The 17,568-nt window shown below is 48.1% G+C and overlaps 1 protein-coding gene across 3 annotated transcripts in view; it reads right to left on the reverse strand.

Moving 5' to 3' along the window:
• MGAT4A (alpha-1,3-mannosyl-glycoprotein 4-beta-N-acetylglucosaminyltransferase A) overlaps positions 1-17,568 on the reverse strand; it is a 359,679-nt gene that overhangs the window by 66,422 nt on the left and 275,689 nt on the right. The window contains exon 13 of one of the 3 annotated variants that reach the window (XM_029604769.1): positions 14,715-14,750. The exons of the other annotated variants lie outside the window; for them this stretch is intronic. Coding sequence (XP_029460629.1) covers positions 14,730-14,750 — 21 coding nt within the window. The 3' untranslated portion in view covers positions 14,715-14,729. Of the gene's footprint in view, positions 1-14,714; positions 14,751-17,568 lie in introns of those variants that run through there. 3 annotated transcript variants of the gene reach the window in all.

Below are 17,568 nucleotides of genomic sequence, written 5' to 3' on the forward strand. Positions count from 1 at the left end.
TACGGCTCTGGACCATAGCGGGGCCGAGAGTTCTAACTCGAGGGTCGTTGCGCGTTCCACAAGGCTCCACGCTGGAGAGGGAGGGGAGTCTGGGGGAACACTGAGAAGGCTCAGGCGGTAACCCCGTGTTACGATGGATAACACCCATCGGTCGGTGGTAATGGGGGACCAGCTTTTGAATAGGCAGAGTCGGGCCCCCACCGGTGGTCGGACAGTGCAGGCACTGGGGTTAGGCTGCTGCTCTCTCTATGCCAGTCAAAAGCCAGGCGCAGGGCTAGGCTGAGGGGCTAACTGAGCCCGAGGTACCCGCTCGGCTTGGGTTGCCCTTTAGGGCAACCCAAGCCGTCGAGTGTATGAGCGTAATATCTCTGCTGCCTGTAAAATGGCTTCCTGGAATCTTTATGTGGCGCTCTGTGGGTCGCCGAAGAAGGGTCCGAGGTGGTGCAGGGTCTCATGGTGATCTTTGAGCTGGGCCATTGCGTCCCAGATTTTGCCCCCAACAAGTTCTCTCCTGTACAGGAGAGGTCAGCCAGTTTGTCTTGGACCTCCAGACGGAGGCTTTCATCCAGGCCCATCGCCAGGCACTAATGCCCGCCGCTGAGACCCTTGCTGCCATTTCCAAGACATTGTAGGCTGCCCTCTCATCAAGCTTACTGGCCTCAAATCCTTTTTGGACAATGGATTCCAGGCCCTCCTGGAACTGTTGCGGAAGGCCCTCAGTGAACTCCTGGACTTGTTTAGAGGTTTTGGTTGTACTGGTTCATCTACAACTGATATACTGCTATTCATGTGATGAGCATGGCCCCTTGGAAAACTTTCTGGCCTAGAGTGTCCAAGGCTCTGTGGTCCTTCCCCGGAGAGGTGGAGGAGTGAAGGCGGGCTCTCTTGGCCTTTTTCTGGGCTGATTGTATCACCATTGACTGATGAGGCAACTGGCTCTTCTGGAAGCCCAGGGCCTGTTGTACTAAATAGATGGCATCAGTCTTTTTGTTGACCGGAGCCACGGAACCTGGATGCTCCCAGAGTTGGTAGAGGGAGTCTAGGAGAACCTCATGTACCGGGACAGCCACCACCTCCTTAGGGATGTCCACAAATTGGAGGATCTCCAACATCTTGTGGCAGGCATCCTTTTCCGTTAAAAGTTGGGAATAGTTTCTGCCATCGCCCGCACAAAGCTTGTGAAAGATAAGCACTCAGGAGGCAAGCGCCATCTCTCGCCTGGGGGAGAAGGCTCCGACAAAAGGTCTTCAGAGGCCTCCGAGGAATGCTCAGCAAAGGCATCTCCCCACGGGTTGTAAGGGGCCTCCTCCTCACCACTAAACTGTCTGGGTCGAGGAAGAAGGCCAAAATCCAAATCACGGGATGAAGGCACAGAGGCTCGGTGAAGGGGGGGGAACAGCGGTTGTGCCGGCATCGAGGGCACTGGGACCTGCAATGGACAGCAGGGCACCGGCGGCACTGCCCGTGGAGCCGCATCTTCCTCCTCCGAGGAGCCTGGAATCAGGATCGTGACGGGGGAGGGACCAGTGGCGGACAGGGCACTGGGGGACCTACCGGTACGGGCTGTGTCGATAAGGCACTGAGCAGCACATCCAGCCTTTCCAGCAGAGGCACCAACATGGAGGGCACTGGTTCCACTGCTGGAATGGGGGCCGGCGTCGGTGGCTGCTGGAGACCCTGGAGGGCATTTAGCACTTCCTGTTGAACCACGCTGTCCAACTCCTCTCTAAATGCGGGTGCGGTGAACACAGACCTGGGAGGAGGCGGCAGATTGGGCGTTACCGGAGCGTCCAAGGGGTCCGGTGCCAGACACCAAAATCGGTGGGGAACACCCTGGGCTTCCGGGCTCGGAGGACGACGGGGTCCCCTCACCTTGGGACCTCTTTGGAGGGGGTGAAGACCGTCTGTGCCGGTGTCAATGCTTCCCACGGTGCTCGGCTTAGTCTTCCGGCACCGAGGAAAATGATGCAGAAGCCTTAGAATGTCCCGATGCCAGTGAGGGGCGATCTCCTGCCCCTCAATCATCGTGGTGGGGCACCGAAGGCGAAGGTCCCGAGGAAGATCGATCCCCGCATCGCGACGTATCTGGTACTGGAATCGATGGACCCAATTGCTTGGAACCAAACAAGTGCTCCATCTTGTCCAGGCGGGAGCGCCAGTCTTTGGGGTTTATCTGAGCACAGCTGGGACACCAGACAACTTTGGAAGGCCCCAGATGCAGGACGCAAACGTCCTGTGGGGCCGTGATGGACACAGTCCGCGGACACTTGGGGACTTCCTAAAACCGGTTGCCATTGAAAAAAGGTGGCGCACGCTCAGTGGCCGGCGGCCATCGGGAGGTAGAAGCTCGGGAACTGACAGCAAAACGAAAAAGTACCCACCAAATGCCAGAGGAACCGATTTGCGATGGGGACTCCAAGCCAGGGAAAAACCTGAAGAAAAAAAGGTGAAATTCTTCCATGAGGGAAAAATAATGAGAGCTCCACAAACTGTGAGGCAACAACACCGTGGAAGAAAGAGACTGAAGGGGGACCCTGTGTGGCTGCGGGCTTAGTGGCATGCTGGGCAAGCTCAGTGTCCAATCAAAATTTCTAGAAACTTTGACAAAAGTATTCTGTGCCGGGCTCCATCTGATGTCACCCATCTGTGAGGCCTACCATCCTGCTTGTCCTGGGAGACAAAATACCTTTAAGAGCTGAGCTCCAAAACCGCGAGACAAGTGCACTGCAGAAAAGAAGAGACTGAAGGGGGACCTCGCATGGATGTGCAGATATTGGCATGCTGGGCATGTTCAATATGCCAGTCAAAGCTTCTAGCAACTTTGACAAAAGTTTTCTGTGCTGGGCTCCATCTGATGACATCGCCCATCTGTGAGGACTACCATCCTACTTGTCCTAGGAGAAAGCAGAATTGCTTACCTGTACCAGGTGTTCTCACAGGACAGCAGGATGTTAGGCAACAATACAGAATTAGAAGCCAAATATCCGATCTGGATTCTTTATTGGACAGAGACAAATATCTTTGAACAAGCCCGACTCAGGCCGAGTTTCGCCCTCTCACAATGGGGCTGCATCAGGGGCTACAACATACAAACAAATAAGACATACTTATAAATAAACAGAAATCATAAAAAACAATTTAAAATAGACATATAAAATGGTAACATATGTGTGATGTAACATGTAAACCTTAAAAGTGATATATAAAACTGTATCTGGGAAAGTATTAAATGTTCTTAATTGAAGTGTATTGCCTTTACCTCAGTATGATTATGCATCAAATGGTCTGTGGAAATGTTCATAAACACAGGATTTAAAAATTAATAAAATCTATATTGAAAAAACTTTGTAATTATTAAATCTCATAAAAATGTACCTCTGGCAAATTGTAATATCCTGTGCTGCAGTGTTATTTAAAAAACAACGCTCTCCAATGCTGTAAAAAAATATTGAAAAAATTAAAAATTAAAAAAATGGAAAATAATTAGAATGACGTCGCTTTGAAACAAAAACACTATTCTTGTATCCGCAGTTATCCATTACTAAACTGTACACAGTCACTGAAAGACTATGCTGGACCAATACTGTTGAAAAACAAACAATTTGCTAAAAATAGAAAGTGCACATAAACGCCGCTTAATTGAATCTGGCAACCCACAGTCGAACCATCATAAAAATTGTTACTCTAGCAAATATTATCCTATGCCACACTGTTATTGCTAAAAAACCTCCTTCTATACTATAGGACAATAGAAAATAAATTAAAAATAGAAAAATTAAAAAATGAATAATAATTGACAATACTTAAAAAAAAACACTATACTTGTGTCAATAGTAAATGGCGCTTTTTCACATGAAAAAGCGCAGCCTAGCCATTATATTAATTTAAGTATATGGCACTGCTCTTACCTGATAATCTCCTTTTCTTTAGTGTATGCAGATGGACTCAGAACAAATGGGGTATAGTGTGCTCGTGCTAGCAGTTGGAGACGGATCTGACGTCAGCACGGGTACATATACCCCCACAGGAAGTGTAGCAATTCAGTAATCTTCCTTGCAAAGCTTTATGGATATATGTGTGACTGACCGATCGATTAAATGAACAGGATTACCCTGACCAATTGATGGTAGCTGGAGACCGCCAGTGTACTCAGCCGGAAGGCATCGACACCCGGCAGGGTGGATGCCCTATATAAGAAAACATGGCTTACCGTGAGTCGGCGAATCCCCATGTATACCAGCAGCCGGGCGGGATGCTGAGTCCATCTGCATACACTAAGGAAAAGGAGATTATCAGGTAAGTAATCTCTACATTTCCTAGCGTGTAGCAGATAGACTCAGAACAAATGGGATGTACAAAAGCTACTCCCGGACTGGGCGGGAGGCTGCCCGAGGACCGTGTAGGATTGCCTCGCAAATGCTGTGTCCTCCCTGGCCTGGACGTCCAGACAGTAGAATCTGGAGAAGGTATGGAGGGAGGACCACGTCGCCGCTTTACATATCTCTGCCGGCGACAGCATCATAGTTTCTGCCCAAGAGGCCGCTTGCGCTCTGGTAGAGTGAGCCTTGACCTGTAGAGACGGTGGTTTTCCCGCCTCAACGTAGGCTGCCTTGATAACTTCTTTGATCCAGCGGGCGATGGTTGGCCTTGAGGCCGCTTCCCCTTGCTTCTTCCCGCTGTGCAGGATGAACAGATGGTCTGTCTTTCGTACTGCTTCTGACATTTCCAAGTATCTGGCCAGTATTCTGCCGATGTCGAGATGACGCAGTATTCGACCTTTTTCTGACTTCTTCAAACCTTCCGTGGTAGGGAAGGTTATTGTTTGGTTGAGATGAAAATGTGAGACCACTTTGGGTAAAAAGGAAGGAACCGTGCGAAGATGGATAGCCTCTGGAGTGATTCTGAGAAACGAATCACGGCAGGACAGTGCTTGTAGCTCTGAGATGCGGCGTGCTGAACACACAGCCAGTAAGAACACCATCTTCAAGGTTAACAAACGGAGAGACAGGCCTTGAAGGGGCCTGAAGGCGGATCCCGCTAGAAATTCCAACACTAGGTTGAGGTTCCACAGGGGCACTGGCCACTTCAGTGGTGGACGAATGTGTTTGACTCCTTTCAGGAAACGTGAGACGTCTGGGTGTTTGGCAATGGTGTTGCCGTCCCTCCTGGGACCATAGCAAGACAGCGCTGCTACATGAACCTTGATGGAGCTGAAGTCCATCTTGTAGGAAGTCCAAAATGATAGGAATCTTAGCGGCATGTGAATTGGTGCTGTGAGAGTCACACCAGGCTTCAAAACTCTCCAGATCCTGATATATGTCAGAGATGTAGAGAACTTGCGTGCTTGGAGAAGTGTATCTATTACCGGCTCCGAGTATCCTCTTTCCTTCAGTCTAGCCCTCTCAATGGCCAGACTGTAAGAGAGAATTGAGCTGGATCCTCTTGTAGGATGGGGCCTTGCCGCAGCAGGTCCCTGTGTGGAGGCAGGGGTAGAGGATTCCCTGCCAGTAGTCTTCTCATGTCTGCGTACCAGGGTCTTCTTGGCCAATCCAGGGCCAATAGAAGAACTAGGCCTCTGTGCCGCCGAATCTTGTGTATAATGGCGCCCAGCAGGGGCCATGGAGGAAAGGCATATAGCAGGATTCCCTGAGGCCATGGCTGTACCAGGGCATCGATCCCCTCTGATAGCGGATCCCGCCTGCGGCTGAAATATCTGGGTACTTGAGCGTTGGACCTGTCTGCTAATAGGTCCATGCCCGGCGTCCCCCACTGATCCACAATCATCTGGAAAGCTGTGGGCGACAGCTGCCATTCCCCTGGATCTAGGCTTTCTCTGCTGAGGAAGTCTGCCGTGGTGTTGTCCTTCCCGGCGATGTGAACGGCAGAGATGTCCTGGAGATTCGCTTCCGCCCAAGTCATCAGGGGGGCTATTTCTAGGGATACCTGTTGGCTTCTGGTTCCGCCCTGACGGTTGATGTATGCCACCGTGGTGGCGTTGACTGACATCACTCTGACCGCTCTGTTGCGAAGTCTGTGGGCAAATCGCAGGCACGCTAGCCTGATTGCCCGTGCCTCTAGTCTGTTGATGTTCCACCTTGACTCTTCTCTGTTACACGCCCTTGGGCGGTGAGTTCCTCATAGTGTGCTCCCCATCCGTTCAGGCTGGCATCTGTTGTGAGCAGGGTCCAGGTTGGGGAGGACATTCTTGACCCCCGGCTCATGTGGCCGGGCTGCAACCACCACCGTAGCTGATCCCGCACTCTGGCTGGTAGAGGTAGGTGTATGGTGTAGTTCTGTGATCGTGGGCTCCATCGAGATAGCAGGGCGCGTTGCAATGGTCTCATTTGAGCCCGCGCCCATGGCACCACCTCCAGAGTGGATGCCATGAGGCCGAGGACCTGTAGGTAATCCCGAGCTGTGGGCCGGCTGGCACTCAGCAGGGCCTGCAGATGATTCCGGAGTTTTGACTTTCTCTTGGAGGTCAGGCTGACCTTGTCTTCCTGGGTGTCGAATTGAACCCCTAGGTATTCCAGCGACCGGGACGGCTGTAGGAAACTCTTGTTTATGCTGACTACCCATCCGAGGCTTTCCAGAAGAGCTATAACTCTGTTGGTTGCCCGGTGGCTCTCCTCCGGTGACTTTGCCCTGATCAGCCAATCGTCCAGGTAGGGATGGATGAGAATTCCTTCCTTCCTGAGTGCTGTGCCACTACTACTATGATCTTGGTAAAGATCCGGGGCGCGGTGGCTAACCCGAAGGGTAAAGCTCGGAACTGGAAGTGCTGATTCAGGACTTTGAAGCGTAAATAGCGTTGGTGATCCCAATGGATTGGGATATGCAAATAGGCTTCAGACAGATCTAGGGAGGTGAGAAACTCCCCTGGCTGTACTGCATTCTTGACCGACCGTAGAGTTTCCATGCGAAAGCTGGGGACCCGCAGGTGTCGGTTGACTGACTTGAGGTCCAGGACGGGCCTGAAAGTGCCCTCCTTCTTGGGTACTATGAAATAAATGGAATAATGCCCAGAATTTATCTCCCCTGCAGGTACTGGGATTATGGCTTTTAGGGCCAGGAGCCTCTGTAAGGTCACTTTTAGTGCCGTCTTCTTGAGAGGTGAACAAGAAGATTCCACAAACTTGTCCGGCGGGAGCCGAAGAAAATCCAGGTAATATCCTTCTCAGATGATGGCGAGGACCCACTGGTCCGAAGTAATCTCGACCCACCTGCTGTAGAAGAGAGTTAGCCTGCCCCCTATGGCTGCTACCCCCGGATGGGTCGGCTGATTGTCATTGTGGGTTGCGGCCGGGACCAGAACCCGAGCCGGTTCTCTTCTTGTTGTGCTTAGCCCGAAAGGGCTGGTTCCTGGCCTGAGAACGAGGTGCTTGATAGCGAGCCCTGTAAGGGTTGAAGCGCTGAGAGTTTCTACCTCTAGATGGCCTAGAAAAAGAACGCTGGCTCCTCCTCGACCTGTCTTCTGGTAGACGGGTAATGGAGAGGCACCCCATTTAGTAGCCCAGTTCTCGAGATCGCTGCCGAACAGTAGGGAACCTTAAAGGGCATTCTTGTGAGGCGTGTCTTGGAGAAAGAGTCGGCCGCCCAATTGCGTAGCCAAAGTTGCCTCCTGGCTGCCACTGAGGATGACACTCCCTTGGCTGCCGTACGGACGAGGTCGGAGGCTGCGTCAGTGAGGAATGCTAGAGCTGATTCCATGTCTTCTCCTGGGGTGTTGTTTCTAGCCTGCGATAAACAGGAACGCGTCACCACGGTGCAGCAGGTCGCGATTCGTAGGGACATGGCTGCTACCTCAAAGGCTTGTTTCAGAATGGTGTCCATGCGCCGGTCATGTGTATCCTTGAGGGACGCTCCCCCCTCAACCGGAATGGTGGTGCGCTTCACAATTGCGTTAACTATGGCGTCTACCTTGGGGTACGCCAGCAGCTCCTTGGACGCAGAGTCCAGAGGGTACATACCTGACAGGGCCCGACCCCCTTTGAATGAGGCCTCCGGCGCATTCCATTCCAGATCGATTAGCTGCTATGCTGCTTGTAGGAGGGGAAAATGGTGAGCCGTTTGGCGCAGGCCCTCTAACAGGGGGTTCATTTTGGGGTGTCCTGGGGTGTCCTGGCCCGGAATGGCCAGTTCAGATAGGCATTGTGAGACCAGGCCTGGAAGATCCTCTTTCCGAACGAAGCGTCTCATGGTCCGATAGGGTTCTATCTCCGAGGGAAGTTCTCCCTCCTCGGGTGGCTCCTCATTTTCCTCGGAGCAATCCGAATCCCCATAATTGGGGCTGTCGGGTGGCGAGTGGCCGTGCCTGGGTCTCGAGGGTCCAGGGGCCGGATCATCCGGAACGGAAAGACCCATTCGAGGAGCAGACTGCATCTGGACAAAGGCGTGAATCCCCTTGAATAATTCCCCCCAGGAAAGCGAAGCCGGATCTGGCCTTAGGGGCACCAAGTCTCTCGGGTTCCCTGGCTGCTCGCCGCGGCCTGCTAAGTCCGGAGTGTTCCCTGAGGAACCACTGGGCTGGGACCGGTCCTGGCCTGGAACTCCCATGGCCTCCTCACATTGGGCACATATTGAGTCTGCTTCCTCGCTCTGTGTGGCTCTGAGGTTGCATGCTGAGCAGAGGCTTAGAGCTCTCGTGCCTGATTCTGGAGGTGCCGGCTCTGCGGACGCATGGGCTCTCTTATGCTCCATTTCGTCTGTTATTTCCTCCCAGCCGGAGTATGCGCCTTGAAATAATGTGCGCTTAACAGCATGCGCCTAGAACGGGCATCTTACGAATGTGCGCCTATGAACGGGCGTCTTATAAATGTGCGCCTATGAAATGTGCGCCTATGAACGTGCGCCTATCCTATGAACGTGCGCCTATCCTAGTAGCGTGCGCTTAGCCAACGTGCGCCTAGCGCGTGCGCTCAACAACGTGCGCCTATCACGTGCGCTCAACGTGCGCCTATCGCGTGCGTACAGCAACGTGCGCCTATCTCAGCGTGCGTACAGCAACGTGCGACTGGGTGGCAAAGGCGAGTAGGCAGGCAAAATGGCGACCTCCTTGGTGGGCTGCCTCGTAGGCAGGCCCAGTTAGTCCACACTTCCTCGGAGATCACAGTAAAGATGTACGCCTTACCTTGTCTTCGGCGCTTCCCGGCTGCGACCCGGACGGTCTCCGGCTGCGGGGGGAGAGGGCGAGTACTTTCACCGCCGCGCTCGAGGAAGTGCACCTGCTGCCTCTAGGCCGCGCCCAAACTCGTCTCGCTCGGGGGCCAAGTCCACGCTGGGACCGAGGCTGCCTCTAGGCCTCGCCCGAACTCGTCTCGCTCGGGGGCCAAGCCGCGCCCGAGCCCTTCTCACTCGGGGGCTAGGTCCCTGCCACGATCCGGCCACCGGACCGAGGCTCTTACCTCCGAGGGACCACGGAAGTCAGCTCGGGAAACTCAACTGGGGGAGTGACCGAATGGTATCACCGCAGGAGTGTGGGGCTTGCCTTCAGGTAGGTTTCTTCTATGAATTTAGTCGTTAGAATTTGGAAACACGCTCAGTGAGCGTGAGGTAGCTCCAAACTGCTTTGGAGACGGAAATTACTGAATTGCTACACTTCCTGTAGGGGTATATGTACCCGTGCTGACGTCAGATCAGTCTCCAACTGCTAGCACGAGCACACTATACCCCATTTGTTCTGAGTCCATCTGCTACACGCTAGGAAATTATGAGATACAACAGATTGCCACAGTCACACACTTAGTCACATAGGGGTACATTTAAAAAAACAGCGTGCGGAGGGAACTTTCCTGCCACCCCCCCCCCGCACCGTTCCCTCCCTTCCCCTACCTAACCCACCCCCCCCCCAGCCCTATCTAAACCCCCCCTTACCGTTGTTGTAAAAACTCGTGCGCGCCAGCGGGCTGTTCCGAAGGCCCCCCCGGAACGCCCCCGGAACGCCCCGAACATCGTGCCGCCCACCCGACATGCCCCCAACACGCTCCCCTAGCGAAGCCCCGGGACTTATGCGTGTCCCGGGGCTTGCGCGTGCCACCGAACCTATGCAAAATAGGCTTGGCGCGTAACCCTTTTAAAATCTACCCCATATTGCTTTAGAAATCGCTTCGTCAAAAGAATATTTTTCGAAAAGAAAATACCGCGTTGCAGTCGCTGTCTCAATTAGTCACATAATGTGAATTAATAAAAAACTAAAGCCTAACAAAGGTGGTACTTACGATTTGATGTGCTGTGGAAAATCTGATCTCGAAGAGGCAAGCTCTGTCTCTTTCCAATCGTAGTGAAAAAGTATGAGAATCGCCGGCAGACTTTTAAAGATTTCAAAAAAGGCGCCAAAAAAGTTGTCAATCAAAAAAAGAGGCGTAGACTAAAAATCCCCGTATGTTCTCAGTAAATGAGCAGCTGTGATCAGAGACTGAGCGCGTTTAAAATGACAAGTGGGCACTTGTGGACAGCGTTTGACTGAACTAATTTGTATAAAAATATTAATTTGGTAAAAGTACATAAAAAGTAAAAAATGCTAAAATAGGATAAAATAAAATCACCAGTTTAATACTGGACACCACGACTGGATCCCAAGAAATGGAGCAAAAATAAAAATGAATGTAAACTGAATATGAGACAAAGGGATGTAAAAAATGCTAAAAATAAAATAAAAACGCCAGTGAGATAATGGATGCCACGAAGGAATCACAAACTTGAACAACAATCCAACTGTATATATATATATATATATATCTATCTGATGTATAATCCTTCATAAAAATTCAAATCATATTTGTCATAACTACATATAGCTGATACCGTGTAGTCTTAATTAGAAAAGCAGAGAAACCTCATACAAAATGGCGGGCTTTGTTAGTGATAGCCCAGGAATGCCACATATGTAATTGTGCAGTCACAGATAGACTGCCGACTGTCAGTATCATATAATGATCGGTTTCTCCGCTAAAGAATTCAGAAGCAATTTTTTTTAGAATTTTGTATTTTAAATTTTAGTCATTTCGTAGCAGAACTTGTGCAGCGAATACATCAGCCTGGCCCGACACGGCTCGTGTTTCTGTCGGCTTCATCAGGGGCCGTAGTGTGTCGGGCCAGGCTGATGTATTCACTGCACAAGTTCTGCAATGTTAAGTGCATTTATACTGCCTCTAAGTTGGTGAAATGACTAAAATTTAAAAAATAAAAAATTCTAAAAAAATTGCTTCTGAATTCTTTAGTGGAGAAACCGATGATTATATGATAGTGACAGTCGTCAATCTATCTGTGACTGCACAATTACATATGTGGCATTCCTGGGCTATCACTGACAAAGCCCGCCATTTTGTATGAGGTTTCTCTGCTTTAGCTATATGTAGTTATGACAAATATGATGTTTTGAATTTTTACGAAGGAATCACAGGCAACGAAGCAAAAATGAAAAAATGTTAACTAAATATATAACTCCAGGGATATAACCAATTGGAATAATAATAACAATTGGAAAATCATAAAAACCAAAAGTAATCAAATAAGGAAATAAAATAATATAAATATGAAGCTGCAACTTAGTTAATTGGTACCTACACCAAACTATTAAAAATAAAAATAAGTAAGAAAACTTGTAAATATGACCAAGGAGCCACACAATATAAAACTTTAAAAATACTAGAATAAAAACCTAAAAACTGGAAAAAAAAAAAGGGGGGGGGGGGAAGGGGGCATATGTTGGTAAGTAAAATATTATTTAAATTGCGAATGGAAAAAGTTAAAAAAGACCATTGATGTGAACAATAAACTAGGGAAAGGCAATAACATAAAACAAGTAAGAAACACAATATAAATATTTAGAGAAAAACAGAGTAGTCTATGTCTAAATTTAAAGCATTAGGTTCCATAGTCTTTATTTATTTATTTAAAACATTTTATATACCGGCATTCGTTGTGGACATCATGTCGGTTTACAGTCAACAAGTTAAGTTAGGAAAATTACATTTTAACAGTGAGGTTCAAACTGGGAGATGGGGTAACGAAAGGCAGCTAAGAAAGACAGAGTAAAAATCCAACAAGGATCCTCGCGGTGAGGAGATGGAATATAACAAAAACATAGTTCCTCAATATGAGAAAAAAGAGAGTAGACATATTGTGGTCTACTTGGCACGGGTTAATGGCTTTCTATTCTGGGTAAGCTTGGGCGAATAGCCATGTTTTCAATTTCTTTTTGAAGTTGTTCATGCAGGGTTCAAGGCGTATGTCAGGCGGTAGTGTGTTCCAGTGGGTGGGGCCTGCAATCGAAAGAGCACGGTCTCGTGTGGAGGAGAGATGGGCTGTTTTCAGGGAGGGCACCAGTAGGATGCCAGCTTTTACTGTTCTGGTGGGTCGACTGGACTTAGGAGTTGTAAAAGGGAGGTCTAACCAGTTGGAGTTGTGCGTGTGGATTGCTTTGTGGATTATGGTGAGTGTTTTGTAGATAATGCGTGATGTAATGGGGAGCCAGTGTAAGTCTCTGAGGATGGGGGTGATGTGATCATATTTACGGGAGTTTGCAATGAGTCTCGCTGCAGCATGTTGTAGCATTTGTAGGGGTTTAATGGTGGAGTAGGGGAGTCCAATGAGTAGGGCGTTGCAGTAATCCAATTTGGAAGTGATGGTGGCTTGGATAACTGTGTGGAAATCATGGGTGTGTAGGAGAGGTCTCAGTTTTTTGAGCACATTAAGTTTGAAGAAGCAGGCTTTGAGTATAGAGTTTTCGTAGTTCTTCATGCTTAATTGATGGTCAAGGATGACTCCAAGGTCCCTACAAAGGGTTGTGTAGAAGGGAGGTTGGGTTTAGTAGTGTAAGGCAGAGAAGAGGAGGTGGATGAATGGGGGGAGATGAGTAGCAGTTCCGTTTTGTTAGTATTGATGGCAAGATGGAGATTAATGAGAAGGGAGTTAATGGCAGTGAGGCATTTCTCCCAGTGTTCAAGGGCGTCAGCAAGAGAGTTCTGTATAGGGATGATGATCTGAACGTCATCAGCGTACAGGTAGAACTTGAGTTTAAGGTTGGAGAGGAGGTGGCATAGGGGAGTGATATAGATGTTGAAGAGGGTTGGAGAAAGTGAGGAGCCTTGGGGGACTCCCTGCTGGAGGGGTTGTGGGGTGGATGTGGCGTTCCCGATTTTAACGGAGAACTTTCTGTTAGAGAGGAAGGATTTGAACCAGGCAAGAGCAAGACCTGAGATGCCAATGTTTTCTAGACGGGTTAGAAGATGATGATGGCTAATGGTGTCGAAGGCTGAAGAGATGTCGAGGAGGGCAAGGAGGTAGCTGTGGCCTTGACCCATGCCTCGTAGGAGATGGTCAGAAAGGGAGAGAAGTAGTGATTCAGTGTTAAAGTGTTTCCGGAATCCAAATTGAGATGGGTGGAGGATCAGATGGTCTTCGAGGTAAGCCATGAGTTGTGAGTTGACCACTCTTTCCAAAAGTTTGGCAATGAAGGGGAGGTTGGAGATTGGGCGGAAGTTGGAGGGATCTTTGGGATCAAGTGAGGGTTTCTTAAGGAGGGGTCTGACTACTGCATGCTTGAGTGCGTCTGGAACGGACCCATGCGCCATACAGCTGTTGATGATGTCTGCTATGGCTTTGACTATAGCATCAGGGATGGCTAGTAGTGCTTTGGAGGGTATAAGGTCTTCAGGATGGGAGGAGGGTTTGAGCTTTTTGAGGATAGATTGGATTTCTATGGTGGAGGTAAAGTCAAGAGAGGGCATTGAGGGTTGTAAGGGGGTGGGGGGGGGGCAGGCTGGGTAAGGGACTGTTCGAGGATGGGGGGGAATCTTTTTAGGAGGGTTGCAATTTTGTCGTAGAAATATTTAGCTAGTTCCTCGCATTTGGTGGAGGCATCATAGTCTGGTGTGGTAGGAGAGATAGGGGTGGTGAGGCTTGAGACATAGGAAAAGAGTATTTTGGGGTTGAATCTGAGGTCGTGAATTTTTTTGGCGTAATAGTCACGTTTGTGTTTTTGGGTAGAGGTTCTGTAGCTGTGGAGAGCTGATTTGAAAATGGCGGAGTTTCGAGGGGTCTGGTCTTTGCGCCATTGTCTCTCCATTTGCCTTAGAGTCATTTTTAGGCTTCTGAGTTCTGGAGTATACCATGGGTTGGTAGGTTTTGAGGAGTTCTTTATAACTTTGTTGGAGACTGGGCAAAGTTTATTGGCGATGTCTCCTGTGAGGTTATTCCAGGATGCAAGTGCTCAGTCTGTAATAATAAATTGTCTAAATCTCCTCCTCTCCAATTGGGAATTGAGACAGCGACTTCAATGCGGTATTTTCTTTTCAAAAAATATTCTTTTGACGAAGCAATTTATAAAGCAATATGTGACTAAGTGTCTGTGTGACCGTGGCAATCTGTTGTAACTCATAATTATATATAAGAGCAGTGCCATATACTTAAATTAATATAATGGCTAGGCTGTGGTTTTTCATGTGAAAAAGCGCCATTTACTATTGACACAAGTATAGTGTTTTTTTAAAGTGTTGTCAATTATTATTCACCAGCTGTACCCAGCCACACGCTGCTGTGGCTCAGTCTGGTTAAATGGAAAAGAAAGAAAAGAGAAAGCGCACATTTTGAATATGTTTAATTTCACAATGCTTGTGGGTATACAATATATTTTGTTGTTCCATTGTCCGTGCAGATATAGGGATTTTCTGGTTTGCCGACTCTAGAACACGCAACATATAATTGTCCATGTGAGAAGCAATCCGTGTCTAGATGTAAACCGCATAATTCTAGAAATGAAAAAGAATGAAAAAAGAAAAAACAAACTATACTCACTAAATGAACAGTATGGTAAACGACACAGCTCAATTCCAACGCAATGTCACACAAAATAAGTAAATCAAAATGAAAATAAATCGAAATCTATGAAAATTCAATTTAACAATGCCATCGGAAACACTGAAATGGAATCGTAAAATATGTAGTCCAAGCGTTAAGCCAGTTAAAACGGGCAAGATTTCACTTTCGTCACGGTGCTTTGCTGAGAGTGGAGGTGGAGCGATGCCCATGTAACCTCTTCCCGTGGCGACTGAGACCCACGGGCGGGTTGAAAGCACTGCCTTCCCCCTCCCCCCACCGCAGTTGCGGGATATTTACTTGGCTTCTTCTTATCTGCGGGATTCAGGGGGCGGGGGAAAGGGCGAGCTGTTCTCTGTCCAGCTCTTTGCGCTTTGGCTGCTGCAGGCTGCAGCTGCTTGTGATCTCTTCACAGCCGCTTTCTACTGCATTTGCTCTGCTCCGGCCATCCCAACTCCCTCCCCCCCCCTTCCCCGGCAGTGGACGGACTGGCTTGGTGACTCTTCTACCCTTTCCTCCTCCTGTGTGTAACTGTCCGGCAGTCCCTACTCCCTCCCTCCTTCCCCAGCGGGAGAGGAACGGGCTGAGCCGTTTCTCGGAGCGGCGACTCGTCTGCCCTTTCCTCCTCCCCTCTGTGACACCCAGCACATAGCGCAGAGCTCAATGGTCCGCACATGCGCGGTAGAGCTGCTCTGACTACGCATTTGCGGGCCGGTCAGAACCCATTTATATTGTAGATAGCGTGTGTTGCTTGTATGTCCAACAGATGGCACTGTTTTTCAAAAAAAGCATGTTTTTACCTGTCACGGGTGTGACATCTATATAATATAGGTATATAAAAACACGCGCGTATTCAAATGCAACGTTGTGTCAAAATTTCAAAGCAATCAGTGAAGAACTTTCAGAGATTTAAGATTTTGAACAAACGAACATTTACGTTTTTATTTATATAGATAGATTTTTTAATTTTTCTATTTTTAATTTATTTTCTATTGTCCTGTAGTATAGAAGGAGGGTTTTTTTTTTAGCAATAACAATGTGGCATAGGATAAAATTTGCCAGAGTAACAATTTTTATGATGGTTAGACTGTGGGTTGCCAGATTCAATTAAGCGGCCTTTGTGTGCACTTTCTATTTTTAGCAAATTGTTTGTTTTTCAACAGTATTGGTCCAGCATAGTCTTTCAGTGACTGTGTACAGTTTAGTAATGGATAACTGCGGATACAAGAATAGTGTTTTTGTTTCAAAGTGACGTCATTCTAATTATTTTCCATTTTTTTAATTTTTAATTTTTTCAATATTTTTTACAGCACGGAGAGTGTTGTTTTTTAAATAACACTGCAGCACAGGATATTACAATTTGCCAGAGGTACATTTTTATGAGATTTAATAATTACAAACAAAAAAAGTTTTTTCAATATAGATTTTATTAATTTTTAAATCATGTGTTTATTAACAATTCTACAGACCATTTGATGCATAATCATAATTTTCAACCCGGATACTCAGAAATCCTAAAATGATAAAGCTGAGGTAAAGGCAATACATTTCAATTAAGAACATTTAGTACTTTCCCAGTTTTATATATCACTTTTAAGGCTTACATGTTACATCACACATAAATATGTTACCATTTTATATGTCTATTTTAAATTATGTTTTTTTATGATTTCTATTTATTTATAAGTATGTTTTATTTGTTTGTATGTTGTAGCCCATGATGCAGCCCCATTGTAAGAGGGCGAAACTCGGCCTGAGTCGGGCTTGTTCAAAGATATTTGTCTCTGTCCAATAAAGAATCCAGATCGGACATTTGGCTTCTAATTCTGTATTGTTGACTCCACGGCTTGATTACATAGCCTCCCTTGCTGTTTTATCAGTCCAGCAGGATGTTAGCCCTCACATATGGGTGATATCATCAGGATGGAGCCCAATCACGGAACACTTTTGTCAAAGTTTCCAGAACTTTGACTGGCACCTACTGGGCATGCTCAGCATAGCATCAACCCTGCAGCCAGCAGGGGTCCCCCTTCAGTCTCGTCTTATAGTAAAACGTACATGCGAAAATAAAATAAGAAAACGTAAACTAACCCAACACTGCGGGGTGGCGGGCGGGTTTCGTGCGGACTAACATCCTGCTGTCCTGTGAGAACACCTGTTACAGGTAAACAACTCTGCTTTCTCACAGGACAAGCAGGATGGTAATCCTCACATATGGGTGAGTACTGAGCTGAGGATGCCCGAGCAATGCACCAAATGTACCCAAAGATGTGCAACAGGCACAAGAACTGGGGTGGAATTTGGTAGAGGGCATCCTGAACCCTACCATGTTGGCCGAAGGATGTTGGTACCTCAGTTCGAAAATAAGTTGCGAAGCACAGACTGGCCGAAGACGGAATCTTGTCTTCCAGCCTTGTCTAGACAATAATGGGCTGTGAAGGTGTGGAGAGAGCTCCAAGTAGCAGCCTTACAGATGTTAGCAAGCGGCACCAAGCGTAGGAGCACTACTGATGTTGCCATGGCCCTGACAGAGTGTGCTTTAACACGGTCTTGAAGCGGAATGCCTGCCTGTTGGTAACAAAAGGAAATACAGTCTGCTAACCAGGAAGAGAGAGTCTGCTTACCCACAGGTTTGCCCAATTTGATGGGATCGAAGGAAACAAACAATTGAGTGCCCTTCCTGTGGGCAGCTGTACGGTCTAGATAAAAAGCTAGAGCACGTTTACAGTCAAGGGTATGCAGAGCCCATTC

The sequence above is a fragment of the Rhinatrema bivittatum genome, chromosome 5 (genome assembly GCF_901001135.1).
Source record: "Rhinatrema bivittatum chromosome 5, aRhiBiv1.1, whole genome shotgun sequence".
Taxonomy (NCBI): domain Eukaryota; kingdom Metazoa; phylum Chordata; class Amphibia; order Gymnophiona; family Rhinatrematidae; genus Rhinatrema; species Rhinatrema bivittatum.